The sequence below is a fragment of the Schistocerca serialis genome, chromosome 2, assembly GCF_023864345.2.
Source record: "Schistocerca serialis cubense isolate TAMUIC-IGC-003099 chromosome 2, iqSchSeri2.2, whole genome shotgun sequence".
NCBI lineage: Eukaryota > Metazoa > Arthropoda > Insecta > Orthoptera > Acrididae > Schistocerca > Schistocerca serialis.
The window spans coordinates 608,559,350-608,578,787 of record NC_064639.1 but is presented as its reverse complement, the minus strand read 5'-3'; the positions used below and the strand labels follow the sequence as shown (position 1 = coordinate 608,578,787).

The 19,438-nt window shown below is 42.9% G+C and overlaps 1 protein-coding gene across 1 annotated transcript in view; it reads right to left on the bottom strand.

Annotated features, from left to right (window-relative positions):
* LOC126456274 (G-protein coupled receptor GRL101-like) overlaps window positions 1-19,438 on the bottom strand; it is a 490,877-nt gene that overhangs the window by 254,814 nt on the left and 216,625 nt on the right. Inside the window, exons 5-6 of the mRNA XM_050092026.1 lie at window positions 10,379-10,501; window positions 6,718-6,816 (exon numbers count right to left, since the gene is read on the bottom strand). Coding sequence (XP_049947983.1) covers window positions 6,718-6,816; window positions 10,379-10,501 — 222 coding nt within the window. The remainder of the gene's footprint in view (window positions 1-6,717; window positions 6,817-10,378; window positions 10,502-19,438) is intronic.

Here is a 19,438-nt window from a genome sequence, read left to right as displayed (position 1 = left end):
AACGAAACGTTGTCAAGGACGGACGGCGGCGAACTTTGTACCGCTCGTAAAAAAAAGGAATTTTAAATTTATTTTGAATTACATAATAATTTAGAATCCAGTCACCTCAGCTTTTTGTATAATAGTTGTACTTTTAGTACACTATCGTACACGTTTTATTTTCATCATCCCCTACGTATCATCTCATTCCCCTGCATCACATTCGAATATCCGTTCAAACACTATACAAAATTACCTCCGAACCGATGCCTACTGGGAATCTACAGATAGCCATCCAGGAAGACCCGCACTAACATTCCAATACCTTGATATGTGCCACACGACTCCTTCCCGCAGTAGACTTTCTTAGGCGCCAATCTATCTATGTTCCTAAAACTCCTATTCATCCTAACCGACCAATCCTTCATCCAAAAGCCTACTGCTCCTTCGATAATCCTGTCGACTGCACCGCTCCTTTCTACCTACTCGTGACCAATATACTCTCATACGCCACCGACACATTACATACATACATCAGGTACTTACTAACCGCTAAAAAACTACAGGGCTGGCGCGAAACATGCACCAGACTTAGCTCTACATTATCCATTTACAACTCCAATTAATGGAAAACACTCCAGCGTATCACTGGCAGTACTTCCATACCTCACTACCAACTTCTCCGTAACAGCAACCCGCTTCCTGACAACCTGAACAAACCAACCATTTTTTGCAACATATCTCGTCGGTATCTTCACAATTTCCAACCTCACTCTTCGACTACTCCGTATTTCCTATCGTCCGTGAATGTACAGATGTTTGTTGCCTGTTTTTCGGACACAAATGCATGCGCCTTCACGGCAGTTAATGATAACGCTTGCGACCCTTCAAAACGAGTTACTTTTCCGAGCTGTGAAAAACCTCCAAACTGCTTCTGCTCCTTACATAAACACACCCGCTGGTGATACTTTCTTGTACCGCCCCATTAGTTTCATCTTAGTGTTTAGTAGGACCTTTGAATATATCGTCTCGCAATAAATCCATAACCAGCTGTTAAAACCAATATGACTATTGTCCAAACTCGTTTACTTCTTCTTTGTCCTATCCCATCAGCTTAACAGTAAAAAAATTACTTTTGTATATCTTGATCTTGAAACAGCCTACGACTCTTAAGTATATTCACTCCCAGTTAATTACGTCTCCCTTACTATGTACTCCCTATACAACCGATCAATTTCTGTCTCAAGCAAGAACACTAACGCTCGCATCTTCGATCCCTCTGAAAACGTGGCCCAAGACCATGTCCTCCCTCGACACATACATCGTTTACACTGTTGGCGTGCCCAAGCTCAAGCCACCTGTTCACCTCCTCCAGTCTGCTGATGACACCGCTTTCCTCTCCCTTTGAAATATCAAGCAGTTCTCTTTCTGATGCAGCCTGTTGTTCTTTTAAATCGATTCCTCCATAACTTAGCAATAATGAGATAACGAACCAATCGCAGCTTCCGCGTCCGTCAGTTTTACGTAACTATTTATGTCCAAACTATTTAATTAACTAACACACTAAAATACCTTGTTGTAAGGCTCGGCTGGTAACGAACACGGGAATCCAACCTACTAATCACTTATCAAAAAATTCACAAAAGACTTAAGTTGTCGAAACCATAACTGGCCATGCTTGGGGATTGAACACCTCTACTATCATCCACTCGAACAAAATGTTGAGCCAACCTATCCTCTCCATCAGTCTTACCACTCCCACAAATCATTTAATATCACGCACTCTTCCTTGCCTTCCGCGTAAGTTCAATTTTTCTCATTTGTACCTTTACCGTGGTCGTCCATACTGATCACTTACATCCTTTACTATTTGCAAACTCTACACCAACAACGTCATTATCACCGATCTATATTTCCAGTCGCGAGGTGCTCTTGCGCTTGTACGGACACATTTCCTCCAATACTACACCTATATACACTCCACACCATCTCCCTACGAAACAACAACCGATTCGTTTTCCCATCCAACGAAATCCACCCCGATATTTATCAGTCCTTCCAGCTCTAGATCTTCCCTCCCTACACTAAATTGTATCGTGGCTCACTCTCTTCTCCCTCTTTCCAGTTTTCTTTACTCTTCATACCATGCGTCTTTTGTCATGATCTCCAACGGAACTGGCAACTCACAATACACACATCCATTACTTACCTGCATTCAAGAAGTGAACTGAAGACACAATTAGCTCATCACGAGGAAAGGGAGAAAAGGGGTCATCATACTAAGAAGAAGGTAAAAGTTTCACCACAAGATTTATGTTCCTTCCTACAGAGAAAATTTTCGTTTCCCAAGAGAGTCATGAAACATGGTACATAATTTTACAGTGAACAAACGACTATAATTTAGTGCATCTGCCGACTACCATTTCTGAAAACGGAAAACTTGGCCTTTTTTTCGAATCGTTCATTCCTCTAGCACCGTTCACTTAATATGGGAAGCAATACGATCAACGTGGTCCAAGATATCCTTGGGTACCTACGAACAGCTGAATGAGTCACTCCCAGCTTCGCTCGCTGCTGCAGGTGCTTCAAATATCGGTTTTTCTGGGTGGCGGTGGAAGGTAGGCTTACTGATAGGCGTCACCAGTGTAAGTGAGGAGACACAATATCTCAATTATCTTTTCAAAGCTATTCCTGCAAAATTTGAATTTTTCTTGAGTCATAGATGATTTTTAACGTTTTTATCATAAATATAGTGGATACACCGGTTCTCGTCAGATCATCGAGGTTCAGCGCTGTCGGGCGTGGCCGGCTCTTGGATGGGTGACCATCCGGGCAGCCATGCCATGTTGCAATTTTTCTGGGTGCAGACTCGTGATGCCAATTGAGGAGTTACTCGACCGAACAGTAGTGGCTCCGGTCAAAGAAACCATCACAACGACTGGGAGAGCGGTGTGCTGACCACACGCCCCTCCTATCTGCATCCTGAGTGAGGATGATACGGCGGTCGGATGGTCCCGATGGGCCACTTATGGCCTGAAGACGGAGCGCCTGCCTGCCTTATCATAAATATATTGTGTACAGGTAATTTATATCTCTTTAACGGTATCGTCATACAATCGTTAAAGGCTGCCGTACTTAATGACTCAGTCTTGAAAATCATGCAAGCTAAACACGTTTACCGTATTATTCTATTTCTTCAGGACAGTCGGTTTCCTTCGATTTTGTTAAGTTTCAAATGCAACTTAACTTAGACCTTAATCGTTCAAAATTCAAACAGTTCTTTATGACAGTGAAATTGTACAGTAATTATTGAGATATACAATACATTAATTAATGCATTATTTAACGACATTGGCGTAAGACATTACATAAAACTATCAGTCATATATGGCATCTCCATTCTACAAATGATTTACTTCCAAAATCTCAGCTCACCGCACGACGAATAAATAAATGGTTACGGGAATGCAGCCGGAGGACGTCGTTGACAACCGACAATATTTTGACGGGAGCACATCTTGCCAATTTCAAGGCATAACTGCAGCAAGTACGCACTGTGCAAGGGAATTTAAAACCTCGGATTTTAAAGAAACTCCGAAAAGATAACACACATAGTGTAAATACTACCGCTATCGCAAACCAAAGCTGACCGACGTCAGAATTTATCGATAGTGAAATTACTAAATAATAAACGGGCGAGGTACCATTAACTCTGTACCTCTATTTTTTGACAAGGGAGAAAGCAGGATTCCATGCAGAATTTAACAAAAAATCACCATCTCTATTTATAAGGATACTAGATGGTGGCCGAAAAACACATTTCACATCATATTTACATGAAATATGACAAATCCTGTGGGAAATGCTCCTGCGTAAGGCAAAGAGGCCGCAGACTTTGGTGTCACCTCGATATTATCATCATTCCTGGTGCACATTTAGCCGATTATGCAGATCACGCCTCATCTGTCTCTCACCATAACCCTTTCGACGAAAGATGACTTTAAGATGGACCAACTCAGCTGACGGACTCCCAGCATCCGAGATGACATGGGCTATGTGAATCGTGTTACGAAGTACCGCTTCACAGTGATCTGGATGGTGACAACTGTCAGCCTCAGATAAAGTCAGTGTGAGTAAGCTTCCTATAAACGTCAACGTACCATCAGCCTTCCTCCTGATCAAAACGTCAAGGAAGGGAAACAGCCAGACGTCCATCGTGAAACAAATATTCAGGTGGGCTGAATAGAAGTGCTCTGAGAAGTCATTCAAATTCTAACTTACATGAGGCCAAGCAACAGAAGTATCATATATATATCTGAAAAACACGCAGGTTTCAAAGCCACCGACTCCAGGTCACGTCCCTCTAAGGTTCCATAACAAGTTGGCAATAATAGGTGATAACTGGCTTCTCATCGCAACTCATCTGCCTGCTTGTAATACTGCTCATTACATAAAAAGTAACTGGAAGTCAACACATATCGAAATAGGTTCGTTAATTCAGCACCAAACCTAACTGCAATCAACCGCAACGAAACAGGCAGAGGAACACGAATGAAGAGAGAGCCCGCATCAAAATTTACCAGAACATCAGTCATTCAAACGCATTCCCTCTAATCGACGTAAGAAATCTGTGGAGTTCTTAATATTGTGCTCACATCGACCTACTATAGGGCTCAACAGAGTAGTAAGGTACTTTGTTAGAAGATATGTCGGAGCACAAATGCTACTTACAATCGGACGAAAAGGAACCCCTCCCTTGTGGGCCTATAAACTCGAGGGAACAGCACAAAATACGAATTAGAGTCTTGATATCTCCTGGGATAAGGAATTTTTCTTCAGGAGACCGTTGGTCTTTCTCTCAACACCTTTTGTGAGGTCAGCACAGTTCCTGCGATACACTGAATCAGACAGGAAACACTGCATCTTTTGAACGTAACCATGCTTGTCTAAGACAATGGTAACATTGGCCTTGTCCGCAGGTAAAATAACAATATCCGGATCAGCTCTACGTGAACGTAAATCAGCTCTCTCTAAAGTTTACAGTTCGCCACCTGTCCTGTTTTACCAGTCTGCCCAGCCTACGACGTCCGACATCTGTAATGTGGGGTGCCCAACTCCACAACGTCTGGAAGTGGTCTCACCTTGGTTTCGCAACGTGTTGAAGACACTCACCACATCACTCCTCGAACACCCGATGCGTGCAGTTTCCGAAATGCTCGTCCGAGCCTCCGGGCCATCACACTATGCCGTCGGTCAAACTCAGATGGATCGCGCGCCTTCCCCATTTTACACACGGACAGCACGCTCACTGGTACTACATGTACCGTGTTACTGTCTGGCTAGCTGTTTGGACGTGCTTGTATCGTTAGTAGGTCGGTGGTCATAATGTTGTGGGTAACCAGTGTAGTACTAAACTCGGAGCCACGGAAACGTTCGAAGTTCGCCAAATGCCGGGAAGTTATAGAATGGAATTCCCAAGCAGACTGCGACCTTTTAACAATCCCGACGTCAACAAAGGACTCCAGACGGCACAGAACGGAAGACTGCTTCACGGCAGGCCAAAAACAGATTCTTTCAAAATGAGTAATATAGTAAATATAGTAAACACCTATATCATGTGAGGAATCTATTACGTGCTCATCGCGTGTCGACCTTCCTAGGAAGACTCGGGTCGTCTTGGATGGTCGTCTAGCAACAGCCTACGGATACTCACAGTTGAGTTCGTCGGCGTGGTTGTCGTGGCAGTTATAGCGTCCCCAGTGCCATATTACGAAAAGACTTTAAATTATTTATAAAGAAGACATTCATAATTTGTAAGAGATTTTTTTTTCATGTAGCCGTAAAATAATAATTTCTCTGTCCAAGTTTCAAATGCAAAGAAATAATTTATGACAAAATGATCTAAAGAGGTGACAAGATACACTCTTTTGTTAATTTTTTAGTCGTCTTCACTTCTTCAGTTGTCTTGATGATGTACAGACGGACATCTTGCGAGTGCTGGCAAATGTAAGCATATTTGTATGAGTTAAGAATATAATATACTGATTTAATATTATTGTGCACTTTTAATTTGTAAGAGGTGATCCCGATTTCATGTCCGCCTTCCTTGAATTAACCTGCATTCAAGTAATTTACAGCTCAACAATCGCAGCGGCCGATGCAGCCAACGACGCCATTACGTGGCGATATTAACTTATGAAAATTTAACGGAAGCTGAAAACTCGCCCGCTATTAGCATAATATCAATTTTTCTCCACAGTCGCACGAAGTTGCAGAAATACTTAGCTTTAAGATTCTTATTTTCAGTACCATAGCCGAGACCCAGAGCCAGGACTCTGACCACAATACAATGGTTAACGGAGGTAAGAAAAATACTCTCGCGCGTGTGTGGGCCGCAATTGTAATTAATAACTAAAGATCTTTTGCTTTAAAGTGAACTGACTAGCCGAGGAAATTAATATGAAAAGTTTATTACGTTGTTCAACTTAAATATCATTTTTATTAAGGCCCACCACGTAAGTCGGCAACAATCAAAAAATAATAATAACAATAATAATATATATACTAAATTACCACGGCCGACGGACGCGAGAACAGATTCTTTCAAAATGAGTAATATAGTAAATATAGTAAACACCTATATCATGTGTTCTATTACGTGCTCATCGCGTGTCGACCTTCCTAGGAAGACTCGGGTCGTCTTGGATGGTCGTCTAGCAACAGCCTACGGATACTCACAGTTGAGTTCGTCGGCGTGGTTGTCGTGGCAGTGTGGCCAACCATCACACCAGAAGAACTTGTGGACTCGCGTTCCATCGCCGCAAATGCTGAACTCGGCTGCAGCAAAGCGAGACATACCATTTACAGTAGAGAAACATTTACGTTCACTGAAAAAAATCTAATAGATAAACACAAAAGACTGTAATGGAACGAAAAACACAGTGCATAGTTAACAGATATTTACGCAATTTCAGACTCACTAATACTAAACTCTGGCAGAAGGAGGTGTTCCACATGTGCTTGAAACTTTTTAAGAAAGAAGCCAATTCATAGTAGACCCTACCACTGCTTCACTGAATTACGAGTATCTAAAGTACTGAGTTCATTTAAAATTTATTAAGCTGTAAGATTTACTTAAATGGAAGAGCTAAGTTTTGATATTAGGTTTAGAATTAAACTAGATGTTTAACGGAAACACTTATTTAAGAAATTATTTAAGGAAATTCAGTATGTAATTGTGATGAACTGACTTGGACGAACAGTTTAGGAGCGAGCACTGCGAAGCGAACTACATTCAGTGAACATCTGTAGTCGGGTACCTCGCAAATTTCCAGTCCTCACGGTGGACGCAAAACTGCACATCTTCAGTGTGTCAAACAACATAGGAAATGGACGTTAACTGACTGGGAGTATGTAGTGTGACCCGACATTCGCAGTTCTACCTCGTTCCAAATGATGCAAAGGCCTCTAACGCGCCGACGGCCAAATAAGGCGTTTTTCCACCACTGTGCAGCGTGTGGTTCAGGCTGAGGTCCTTCTGTGATATTTCTGGCGGTGCTTTTCCTGTCATGACTTCGGGTCACCAATTCAAGTTACAGTCAACATGAACCAGACTGTTTATTTCAATATTCTGGGTGCTCAAGTGTTGAAATCAAATTTATCAACGTTATTTAGAATGCTTTGAGCACTGCAACTGTATTTTAAATTTATGAAACAATTTACTGCTTCACTTACTTTTTTTACTTAATTTAATTAGCACGACGCGTTTCAGCAGCATGCTGCCATCATCACGTTCATCAGTTACGATTATATTGTATTAGCCCTTAGATGGAGAAAATGGTTCCTTAAAGAGTGCACGAGTATGCAAACATTCTTTGCCTAGACGACGTGGCTGAGCAGTGGAAAATAATACTGCCAGCAGGTATTCAAATCGAACAACCTAAACTGTTATTACATTTCTCTTTACCAATGAACAGAATGTTACTGCCTCTCCTGAATAACATAAGCAAATGATGTATCTGTCACCCCCCAAGAGTCAAACCAACTTACAGGCTTCAATACGAAGCAAATAATAAAATGAAAAGTGTGCTTATACGTCAGTTGTCCGGAAGAAATATCAATCTTTAATTACATCGGTTGTAATATCACATGTGAATATAACCAAAACATCAAAGAATATAAACTAGTATTTCACTGGTAAAAAAAAATATGGAATGAGTGGCTGGAAGACCCCGAAGAGCAGGTTCAGCTGAAAAGGTTTTCCCTGTTCTTCGCGCCTGAAGGCACCATTCCTTCACGAAATATGAGAGCCGTGTATGTAAGAGTCTCTGTTAAGTGCAAGTGAGCGCAATGGGTGTGTGCACGATGCAGTGACACGTTCGTGTTGGAGGTGATAAAAGAAGGGGGAGTGTGATACACGGTGCCGGCACGCAGAAGAGAAACAAGGGAGCTGCCGAGCTTAACGTCCCGATCCAATGGACGGATTGCCATCAACATTACCGCATGCCCTCACTTCATATGGCACTGCCGATAGGTTTGGAGCTGAATCCAAAACATCGACACAGAGAACTGGCGGTCAGGGACTCCATGCCACGACTCAAGCTTGTCCACTCTGCCGTGAAGGCAAAGGAGAAATACACTGGTTCCCCTCATACCATAGAGGTTAAGCACCTTCTGGCGCTGCCAGTACTTGAATAGGTGACTGTCCGGGTACGCCGCTTGCTTTTGACAACGGTGCTTAACCCCTGTGATACGAGGGGAACCGATGCATCCATCATGGCGCGGTCGCAAAATTCTCACTGATGTGTGACAAAACTAGAATGCACTGATGAAAACTTCAGGTGAAACTGTGTAGGACAATGGCAGTTCCATTTCTTATGCATCTTAGGAAAGACCAATATCCTTAACATCGGTTTGTTGCAGGATTCTCGAACGTATTCTCAGTTCGAATATAATGAATTTCCTTGAGACAGAGAAGTTGCTGTCCATGCATCAGCACGGCTTTAGAAAGCACCGCTCCTACGAAACGCAACTCGCCCTTTTTTCACATGATATCTTGCGAACCATGGATGAAGGGTATCAGACGGATACCACAGTCCTTGACTTCCGGAAAGCATTTGACTCGGTGCCCCACTGCAGCCTCCTAACTAAGGTACGAGCATATGGAATTGGTTCCCAAGTATGTGAGTGGATCGAAGACTTCTTAAGTAATAGAACCCAGTACGTTGTCCTCGATGGTGAGTGTTCATCGGAGGTGAAGGTATCATCTGGAGTGCCCCAGGGAAGTGTTGTAGGTCCGCTGTTGTTTTCTATCTACATAAATGATCTTTTGGATAGGGTGGATAGCAATGTGCGGCTGTTTACTGATGATGTTGTGGTGTATGGGAAGGTGTCGACGATGACTGTCTGTAGGAGGATACAAGATAACTTGGACAGGATTTGTGATTGGTGTGAAGAATGGCAGCTAACTCCAAATATAGATAAATGTTAATTAATACAGATGGATAGGAAAAAGAATCCTGTAATGTTTGAATACTCCATTAGTAGTGTAGCGCTTGACACAGTCACGTCGATTGAATATTTGGGCGTAACATTGCAGAGCGATATGAAGTGGGACAAGTATGTAATGGCAGTTGTGGGGAAGGCGGATAGTCGTCTTCGGTTCATTGGTAGAATTTTGGAAAGATGTGGTTCATCTGTAAAGGAGACCGCTTATAAAACACTAATACGACCTATTTTCGAGTACTGCTGTAGCGTTTGGGATCTCTATCGGGTCGGATTGAGGGAGGACATAGAAGAAGATAAGAGAGATTAGGGCTCGTACAGAGGCATATAGGCAGTCATTTTTCCCTCGTTCTGTTTGGGAGTGGAACAGGGAGAGAAGATGCTAGTTGTGGTACGAGGTACCCTCCTCCATGCACCATATGGTGGATTGCGGAGTATGTATATAGATGTAGATGTAGTTAGGATCTCAAGAACCAACGACAGGAAAGAAATCAAAGCAATGGAAGTGTAGTCTCCGAGAGGACTCCAAAGTTGTAGTGCAATTGGTCACGCCCGCAATGAAAACATACAAAGAAATTGAGAGTCTCTTCAGTAATTGGAAAAAATCAAAGAATACGAGAAGACTGCCTTCGAATGAGCAATGGATGGCTACCAAAACTAATTATTGCGTTCCGACCTACATATGGTCAAATATGTTGGAGAAGAGCAACGGAGAGGTGTCGTGGAACGAAGAGGCATGCAAGCCTAATCGTAGAAGGAAATGACCATTAAGAGCGTGTGGAGGATTTGCGTGTGTCGACCCTTTGGCACGTAAGGTAGAGCAAGGTCTAGTGTTGCACAGTATGTAGGTCCAGCGCTACTGCCTCCAGCGATTCGGAGTGTTCGTCACCCGCACCTGGTGTGCAGTGCACCTCGTCGCTGGCGTCCTTGCAGTCGACGACGCCGTCGCACACGAAGCCAGGACGGATGCACTCTCCGTTGTCACACCGGAACTCCGACTTCCAGCAAGATCGATGCGCTGCAACAGAAATAACACGTTTTACTAAATGTTGCATCATAAAATTGTCGGTTGGTTTGTTTGATTTCGGGGGAGGGGACCAAACAGCGAGGTCATCGGTCCCATCGAATTAGGGAAGGATGAGGAAGAAAGTCGGCCGTGCCCTTCCAAAGGGACCATTCCGACATTTGCTGAAGCGATTTACGGAAATCGCGGAAAACATAAATCAGAATGGCCGGACACGGGTTTGAACCGTCGTCCTCCCGAAAGCTGGTCTAGTGTTTTAACCACTGCGCCACCTCGCTCGATGTAAAAAGTTTTATGTTACCTCTTACAAGATGGCGCCTTCGTGCATGTGTCCTCTAAATTACACTTCTACATCACAGATGTTTCCTTACTGATACTGCATTTTAAAACTGTTTGATTTGATAAGTCTCGTAAAAAAGCAAGAAAAATGTTTGTTGGTATACAACTCGCATTACTTCTAGACATCGTCTCCTCTGAAGGATATATACTTAGTCGAGCGATCCTCTTTCTGTTTCATTCCATCGGAAAAGTAGATTCTGTCAAACTCTGAAAAATATTCGTTGACTGCAACTATCACTTCCTCATTTGATGAAAATTTCACCCCACCAAGCCAAAGTCACTTTGGGCTAAGTCTGGTGTATATGGGGGATGAGAAGCCAATTCAACACCCAGTTAATACACTCTCACCATTTTATCTAGATTTATGCGGGATGGTGGATTATCCTGATGAAAGAGCACATTTTTCAAAGCCGACATTGGTCTTTTTTCACCCAACGCAAGTATTTAACGACCCAACAGCGAAGCACAGTTGAGTACAATTATGGTTCTGACTTTTTTCAAGTAATTCATGAGGATTATTTCTTGGGACCCCCCCCCCCTCCCTCCGAAAGAAAAACAGTGGCCGTCACCTTATCAACTGACAAAATTATCTTTGCCTTCTTCGGTTCATTTTCACCAGTCTGTCGATTGTTTTGACTCTGGTGTGTAATGATGTCTCCAGGTTTCAACAACAGACGCAACTCAGCGCTAAAGGTCTTGCGGTTTGCGATTAAACATTGTGCTGAAATGTTGTGCCGGATGTGCTTTTAGTCGACCGTGAGCAATCGCGGGAACCACGTCGCACATAGCTTCTTTATAGCCAATTCTCAACGTCGCGCGGAGTGGTCGCGCGGTTCGAGGCGCCATGTCACTGACTGCGCGGCCCCTCCCACCGGAGGTTCGAGTCCTCCCACGGGCATGGATGCGTGTGTTGTTCTTAGCATGATTTAATTTAAGTGAAACAATCCTGTTGGCAGAACATCAGCATCTGAGCATTACAGCAGACGCTGAAAATACCGCTTCAGTTCAAATGGTTCAAATGGCTCTGAGCACTATGGGACTTAACTTCTGAGGTCATCAGTCCCCTAGAACTTAGAACTACTTAAACCTAACTAACCTAAGGACATCACACACATCCATGCCCGAGGCAGGATTCGAACCTGCGACCGTAGCGGTCGCGCGGTTCCAGACTGTAGCGCCTAGAACCGCTCGGCCACTCCGGCCGGCGCCGCTTCAGTTGTAAATTACTTTATTTTCACACGACCGGTTACGGACTGTTATAAGCCTAACCTCAGGTGTCGTACTGGAAATAGCAAAAGACGGGAGATAATTTTCAAACGCCGCAACACACATAATAAAAAAAAAAAATTCTGAAAAGTTGTGAAAACTACGGACGACTGCCTGGGTAGGGAATATATACAAAAGATATCACGACACTTACGCTGTGCTGTGGACCCCGAGCGCCGCGTGTACCAGTGTCGTGATATCATTTGTATATATTCCCTACCCAGGCAGTGGTCTGTGTTACTGTCTGGTGCCACTTGCGCATTAGTATAGGTTTCATAGCACCTAGCCCGACCGGCGGTTTCCAAATGTTTTAAAAGTTTTTGAAACTTTTTAGAAAAAAATTGTTTTGTGTTTTTTATGTGTATTGCGGCGTGTGAAAATTATCTCCCGTCTTTTGCTATTCCCAGTACGACACCTGAGGATGGGTTTATAACAGTCCGAAACCGGTCGTGTGAAAATAAAGTAATTTACAACTGAAGCGGTATTTTCAACCTCTGCTAGTTTAAGTTAGTTTAAGTAGTGTGTAAGTCTAGGGACCGATGACCTCAGCAGTTTGGTCCCTTAGAAACTCACACGCATTCGAACATTTTTTTGAACAATTCTCCATGCAGGATGTTATGCAGTCGCTCAGTTGAGATGCCTAAAGTCACAGTAATCTCACGAATTTGTATTCGGCCGTCTTGCATTACCATATCATGGATTTTGTTAATGGTTTCCGTTGTGGTGACCTCAGCTGTACAGACGAAGTGGACTTGGTCTTCAGTGCCTGTCCGACAAAGTTTAAAGTTGTGGCTGCATAAACTTTCCCGGAGTAATAATTAGTTGCATTCATGTCAGGTCTCCAGCTGGACACAATATTTCGGCGGTACACCTGGCCGCCATCTTCAAGTCAGTATGCCGTCGTACTATCTCGCCGGAAGTGAAATCAAACACGCTGCGGCGGCTCCTTTACACACCAACCGTGGGTCCACCGCGCATGCGCGAACATAACTGCCTTCTAGCGACAGGCACAACAGCGCACCGGTGGTGAAAGCTCGCGGAAGCGATAAATCGATATCAAACACTATCGACAGTTTTTGATGACCGAAACACGGACCGTTGTTTCTTAATGTCAAACAGAACAGGTTTCCAACTTTTACTTAAACTTCCGTTTTTATGTCTTGGTCTACAGGAGCCATGACGGGACATAGCGATTACCGTAACGTGGTGGTAAGATGTCACAGCGAGCGAGGAGGCGCAGTGGCTAGCACACTGGACTCGCATTCGGGAGGACGAAAGTTCAATCCCACGTCCGGCCATCCTAATTTAGGTTTTCCGTGATTTCCCTAAATCATGCCGGGATGGTTCCTTTGAAAGGGCACGGCCGACTTCCTTCCCGGTACTTCCCTAATCCGATGAGACCGATGACCTTGCTGTCTGGTCTTTTCGCCCAAACAACCCAACCCCAACCCCTCAGATGTCAAGTCCCATGCTAGTGCATTTTTAAGCGCTTGTGCTAATACATTACTGAGAGAGTTTTTGTTTAAATTTTTAAGAAAGCACACCTAAGATCAATCCTTGACCTTTCCACACACGAGACTATGTAAGACACTGAACAAAGTATCTGGACTAATGAAATGAGTGATAATCTCTCTCACTTAGAACTTTTTTTTTTTTTTTTTTTTTTTTTTTTTTTTTTTTTGTAATGCTATTTTCGATTCCTTCGGCCGGCCGGAGTGGCTGAGCGGTTCTAGGCGCTACAGTTTGGAGCCGCGCGACCGCTACAGTCGCAGGTTCGAATCCTGCCTCGGGCATGGGTGTTTGTGATGTCCTTAGGTTAGTTAGGTTTACGTAGTTCTAAGTTCTAGGGGACTGATGACGTCAGAAGTTAAGTCCCATAGCGCTCAGAGCCATTTGAACCATTTTTTTCCATTCCTTCACTTTGTTCAGTTCATCCACATATTTCTTAGAATGTATTTGTGTACTATGTTTCAATGCAACTCTGTAAAGTTTTCATGCGCTCTTCTACATACTGTATAACTCATTCAGATGAGTCAATCTGCTCATTCTCTCTGTTTAGTCATCTCGTGGTTAATGTCAAGGAGTGGGTGGCTTCTAAGGCAAAGAGCAAAATAATTATCTGCACGCATAGTGTTTAATAACTTACTTTCTTGTTGTACCAACTGTTATCCCGGTATAAATTATTCTCATTACTTTGAATAAAGTTTATAGATGCTTGAAAATTGCATAATGCTAAAATTTCAATCGTAAAGTAAAATTCTAACAGCTGAAAGCAAGCTATTATCATTTTAAAAAGTTTAATAACTTCTTTTACTTAACTTGAATAATAAGAAGCTCAGAGCACAATACAAAGCGAATCCTTGAGACAGATTGGTTCGATATCCGCAATAACAACGTAGGCTGAATGTCAACGCTTCGACTAAACTCTTTTTTTTTTTTTTGTCATCAATCTTCAGACTGGTTTGATGCGGCCCGCCACGAATTCCTCTCCCGTGCCAACCTCTTCACCTCCGAGTAGCACTTGAAACCTACGTCCTCAGTTATTTGCTGAATATATTCCAATCTCTATTTTCCTCTACAGTTTTTACCCTCTACAGTTCCCTTTGGTACCATTGATGTTATTCAGTGATGTCTTGACAGCTGTATAACCATCCTGACACCTCTTTTTGTCAGTGTTTTCCATATATTCCTGTTCTTCTCCGGGGAACCATTTTATCTTTACCTTATCAGTTCACTTACTTCTCAACATTCTCATGTAGCACAACGTGTCAAAATGCTTCGATTCTCCTCTTTTCCGATTTTTCCACGGTCCATGTTTTATTACCGTACAATGCTGTGCTACAAAGGTACATTCTCAGAAATGGGTAATTTTGCTGACTAAGCAGCAGAATTCCTTAACTTGCATCTCTTTCGTGATCACCAATTTATATGTGAATTTTCTCGCTGTTCTCATTTCCGCAACTTCACGTTACTTTCGTCTTTCTTCAGTTCATTCTCAGTCCATATTCTGTGCTGATTAGTCTGTTCGTCGCATTCAGCAAACACTGTAATTCTTCTTCACTTTCACTGAGAATAGCAAAGTCATCAGAGATTCTTATCATTTATAGCCTTTCACCTCGAATTTTAATTCCACTCTTGAAACTTTATTTCCATCATCGCTTCTTCGATGTATAGATTGAAAAGTATTGACGAAAGGCCACATCCCTCTCGTACACCCTTTTTAATCTGAGCATTTCGTTTTTGTTCCCTCTTGGCTCTTGTACATATTGTGCGTTACCCGTTTTTCCCTATACCTTACCCCTATTTCTCTCATAATTTCGAACATCTTGCATCGTTTGACATTGTCGAACGCTTTTTCTAGGTCGACAAATCCTACGAACTTGTCTTGATTTTTCTTTAGCCTTGCCTCTATTATAAACCGCAACGTCAGAACTGCCTCTCTGGCGCCTTTACCTTTCCTAAAGCCAAAGTGATCGTCATCTAACACATCCTCAATTTTCTTTTCCATTCTTCTGCATATTATTCTTGTCAGCAACTTGGATGCATAGAGTTAAGTTATATGTGCGATAATTCTTGCACTTGTCGTCCTTTGCAATGTCGGGAATTGTGTGGATGATGTTTTTCCGAAAGTCAAATCGTGTATCGCCAGACTCATACGTTGTACACACCAACAGGAATAGTCGTCCTGTTTTAGAAATTATGATGGAATGTTGTCCATCCCTTCTGCCTTGAACTATCGTAAGTCTTCCAAAGCATTTTAAAATTCTATTCCAAAACTGTATCCCCTACCTCTTCTGTATCGACTCCCGGTTCGTCTTGTATCACGTCAGCAGACAAGTCTTCCTCCTCATATATACCTTCAATGTACTCTTTGCACCTCCCCGCACTCTCCTCGACATATAACGGTGGAATTCCCATTGCATTCTTAATGTTATCAACCTTGTTTTTAATGTCACCGAAGGTTGTTCTGACTTTAGTATATGCTGAGTCAGTCCTTATGAAAATCATTTCTTTTTCCTCGCCGATTCTTCGGAGAACCTCTCGTTCCTTACCTTATCAGTCCACCTAATTTTAAACACTCTTCTATAGCATGACGTCTGAAAGGCTTCGATTCTGCTCTGTTACGGTTTTCCCACAGTTCATATCTAACTGCCATACAATGCTGTGCACCAAACGTACAATCTCCGAAATTTCTTCCTCACATTAAGACATATGTTTGATACTAGCAAGGCTTCTCTCGGAGCGGAATGCTCTTTTTGCCAGTGCTGGTCTGATTTTTATGTCCTCCTTTCTCCATCCGTCATGGGTTATTTTGCTGCCTAGGTATTAGAGTTCCTTAATTTCATCTACTTCGTGATCCCCATTCTCACTGTTATCTTCTTCTTCTCATTACTGTCGTCTTTCTTAGATTTACTCTCAATCGATATTCTGTACTCATTAAACTGTTCACTCCATTCAACAGATCCTGTAGTTCTTCATCACTTTTCTGAGGATAGCTATGCCATCAGCGAATCATTGATATCTATTCACCCTGAATTTTAACCCTACTCTCGAATCTTTCTTTTATTTCTCTAACTGTTTCTCCAATATATAGTTTGAACATTACGAGGGAAAGGCTACACCCCTGCCTTACACCCTTTATCATGCGAGCACTTCGTTGTTGATCTTACAGCCTTATTCTTCCCTCTTGGTTCTTGCACGTATTGTGTGTTCCTCGTCTTTCCCTGTAGCGCATACTTATTTTTCTCAGAATTTCGAAAATCTAACAACGTTTTACATTGTCAAATGCCTTTTCAAGGTCGACAATTCAAATCAACGTGTCTAAATTTTTACTCTCTCTGTCTCTTCATCTTCAGCTTGCGACGTCGGCCTGTTTACCCGAACATGTTGTCGGTGTTGGTTTGCCGTCGCTTCTAATGAGAACAACCCTATCACTGAACTGTTCACAGTAACTTACTCTCTGCTCTACATTCCTATTCAAAACTAATCCTATTGCCGTTATACCATTTTCTGCTGTTGCTGATATTACCCTATACTCGTCTGACCAGAGATCCTTATCGTCTTTCCACTTCGCTTCACTGACTCCTCACTATACCTAGTTTGAGTCTCTGCATTTCCCTTTTAAGATTTTCTAGCTTCCCTACCATGTTCAAGCTTCTGAAGTTCCACACCCCGACTTGGAGAATGTCACCTTTCGTTGGTTATTCAATATTTTTCTCATGGCAACCTGGTCACCTCTCCCTTGGGAATCCCCTTCCGGAGATCCGAGTGGGGGACTAGTCCGGAATCTGAAGAGATCATCGTGACACTAATTCAATTACAGGCCACATGCCCTGTGGGTACTATTATGTGTCTAAAGAGATTGTCTTCTGCATCCTCGTGCATTGATCATTGCTGATTTTCCGACTTTTTGGAGCAGTTTCCCACCCCAAGGGCAAGAGAGTGCCCTGAACCTCTGTCCGCACCTCCGCCCTCTTTGACAATGCCGCTGGCAGAAGGGCAGTGACTTCTTCCGCCGAAAGTAATCGGCCGCCATTACTGGTCATTTTTATTCTAAATTTAAGCAGTGAGGAAGATCAGACCCGTGACTGAGGACGTTTTGATTACTAATCATAGAGGCTATTCCTAGACCAGACTTGAATGGAAGTTCAGATACGCGAGGGGAGTCTGCATGTCTCTAAGCTTGCTCGCGGGCAGACGCAACGATTATAGGCTACGCGCCATGCAGACGTATTACACGCATCCTTGTAAGCACAAACCATCTGACCAACACCAGCAGTTTGCTTTGCCGGTGAGAACTTCCACCTAGGACTGGGCCCCATCGTGACAGTCAACAGCCACGTGGGCTGGAACAGCCTAAATAACGTGTGTGGGAAAGGGTCCATGGTGCACCAGCAGCATTTTCCACTATTTATTTTCCACTCGCAGACGAATTACTGGAGTACTGATTGTCAGTACCATCTGCATGTGATATTAGCGTCGTGGTTACAACGCGAGATATTCAGGTCTTCTATAAGTGATTCATTCGTTATCAGAGCTCTATATTTTCCAAACTATTACATGTATAAATGTGAGTGAGGCATGAACAGAACCGATAAACTCACAAAGTTTTCATTTTGCGCTCTACAAATGTACTGTGAGTGCCATTTTCGTCACACGACTAAGTTGTAGTCAAGTACGTCCCATACTTTGTGTAGCAACATCTGTCAATTGACCGTAGCAGCACTGACGCGTTCTCTGGGCTGTTCCATTGTTCTTGGCAGTTGATAAAACGACAACTGCAATATATCAAGGTAAGAGATACTCGTCACAATATTCTCACAGAAGAAAAACAGACAATATGCTATGTGATAAAAGTATCCGGACACCCTCCATCAGTAATGCTGGAATTCAGTGTGGTGTTGGCCCACCGTTAGCCTTGATGACAGCTTCCACGCTCGCTGGTATACGTCCAATCAGATGCTGGTAGGTTTCTTGGGGAATGGCAGCCCATTCTTCGCGGAGTGCTGCACTGAGGAGAGGTATCGATGCTGGTCGGTGAGGCCTGGCACTAAGTCGGCATTCCAAAACATACGAAAGGTGTTCTATAGGGTTCAGATCAGGACACTACGCAGGCCAGTCTATTACAGGGATGTTATTGTCGTCGCAGTAAATGAAGAAAGCAAAAAGGAATACAAACGTCTCAAAAATGAGATCGACAGGAAGTGCAAAATGGCTAATCAGGGATGGTTAGAGGACAAATGTAACAATGTAGAGGCTTATCTCACTAGGGGTAAAATAGATACTGACTACAGGAAAATTAAGGAGACCTTTGGAGAAAAGAGAGCTACTTGTATGAATATCAAGAGCTCAGATGGAAACCCAGTTCTAAGCAAAGAAGGGAAAGCAGAAAGGTGGAAGGAGTATATAGAGTGTCTATACAAGGGTGATGTACTTGAGGACAATATTATGGAAATGGAAGAGGATGTAGATGAAGATGAAATGGGAGATACGATACTGCGTGAAGAGTTTGACAGAGGACTAAAAGACCTGAGTCGAAACAAGGTCCCGGGAGTAGACAACATTCCATTGGAACTACTGACGGCCTTGGGTGAGCCAGTCCTGACAAAACTCTACCATTTGGTGAGCAAGATGTATGAGACAGGCGAAATACCCTCAGACTTCAAGAAGAATATAATGATTCCAATCCCAAAGAAAGCAGGTGTTGAGAGATGTGAAAATTACCGAACTATCAGTTTAATAAGTCACAGCTGCAAAATACTAACACGAATTCTTTACAAACGAATGGAAAAACTGGTAGAAGCCGACCTCGGGGAAGATGAGTTT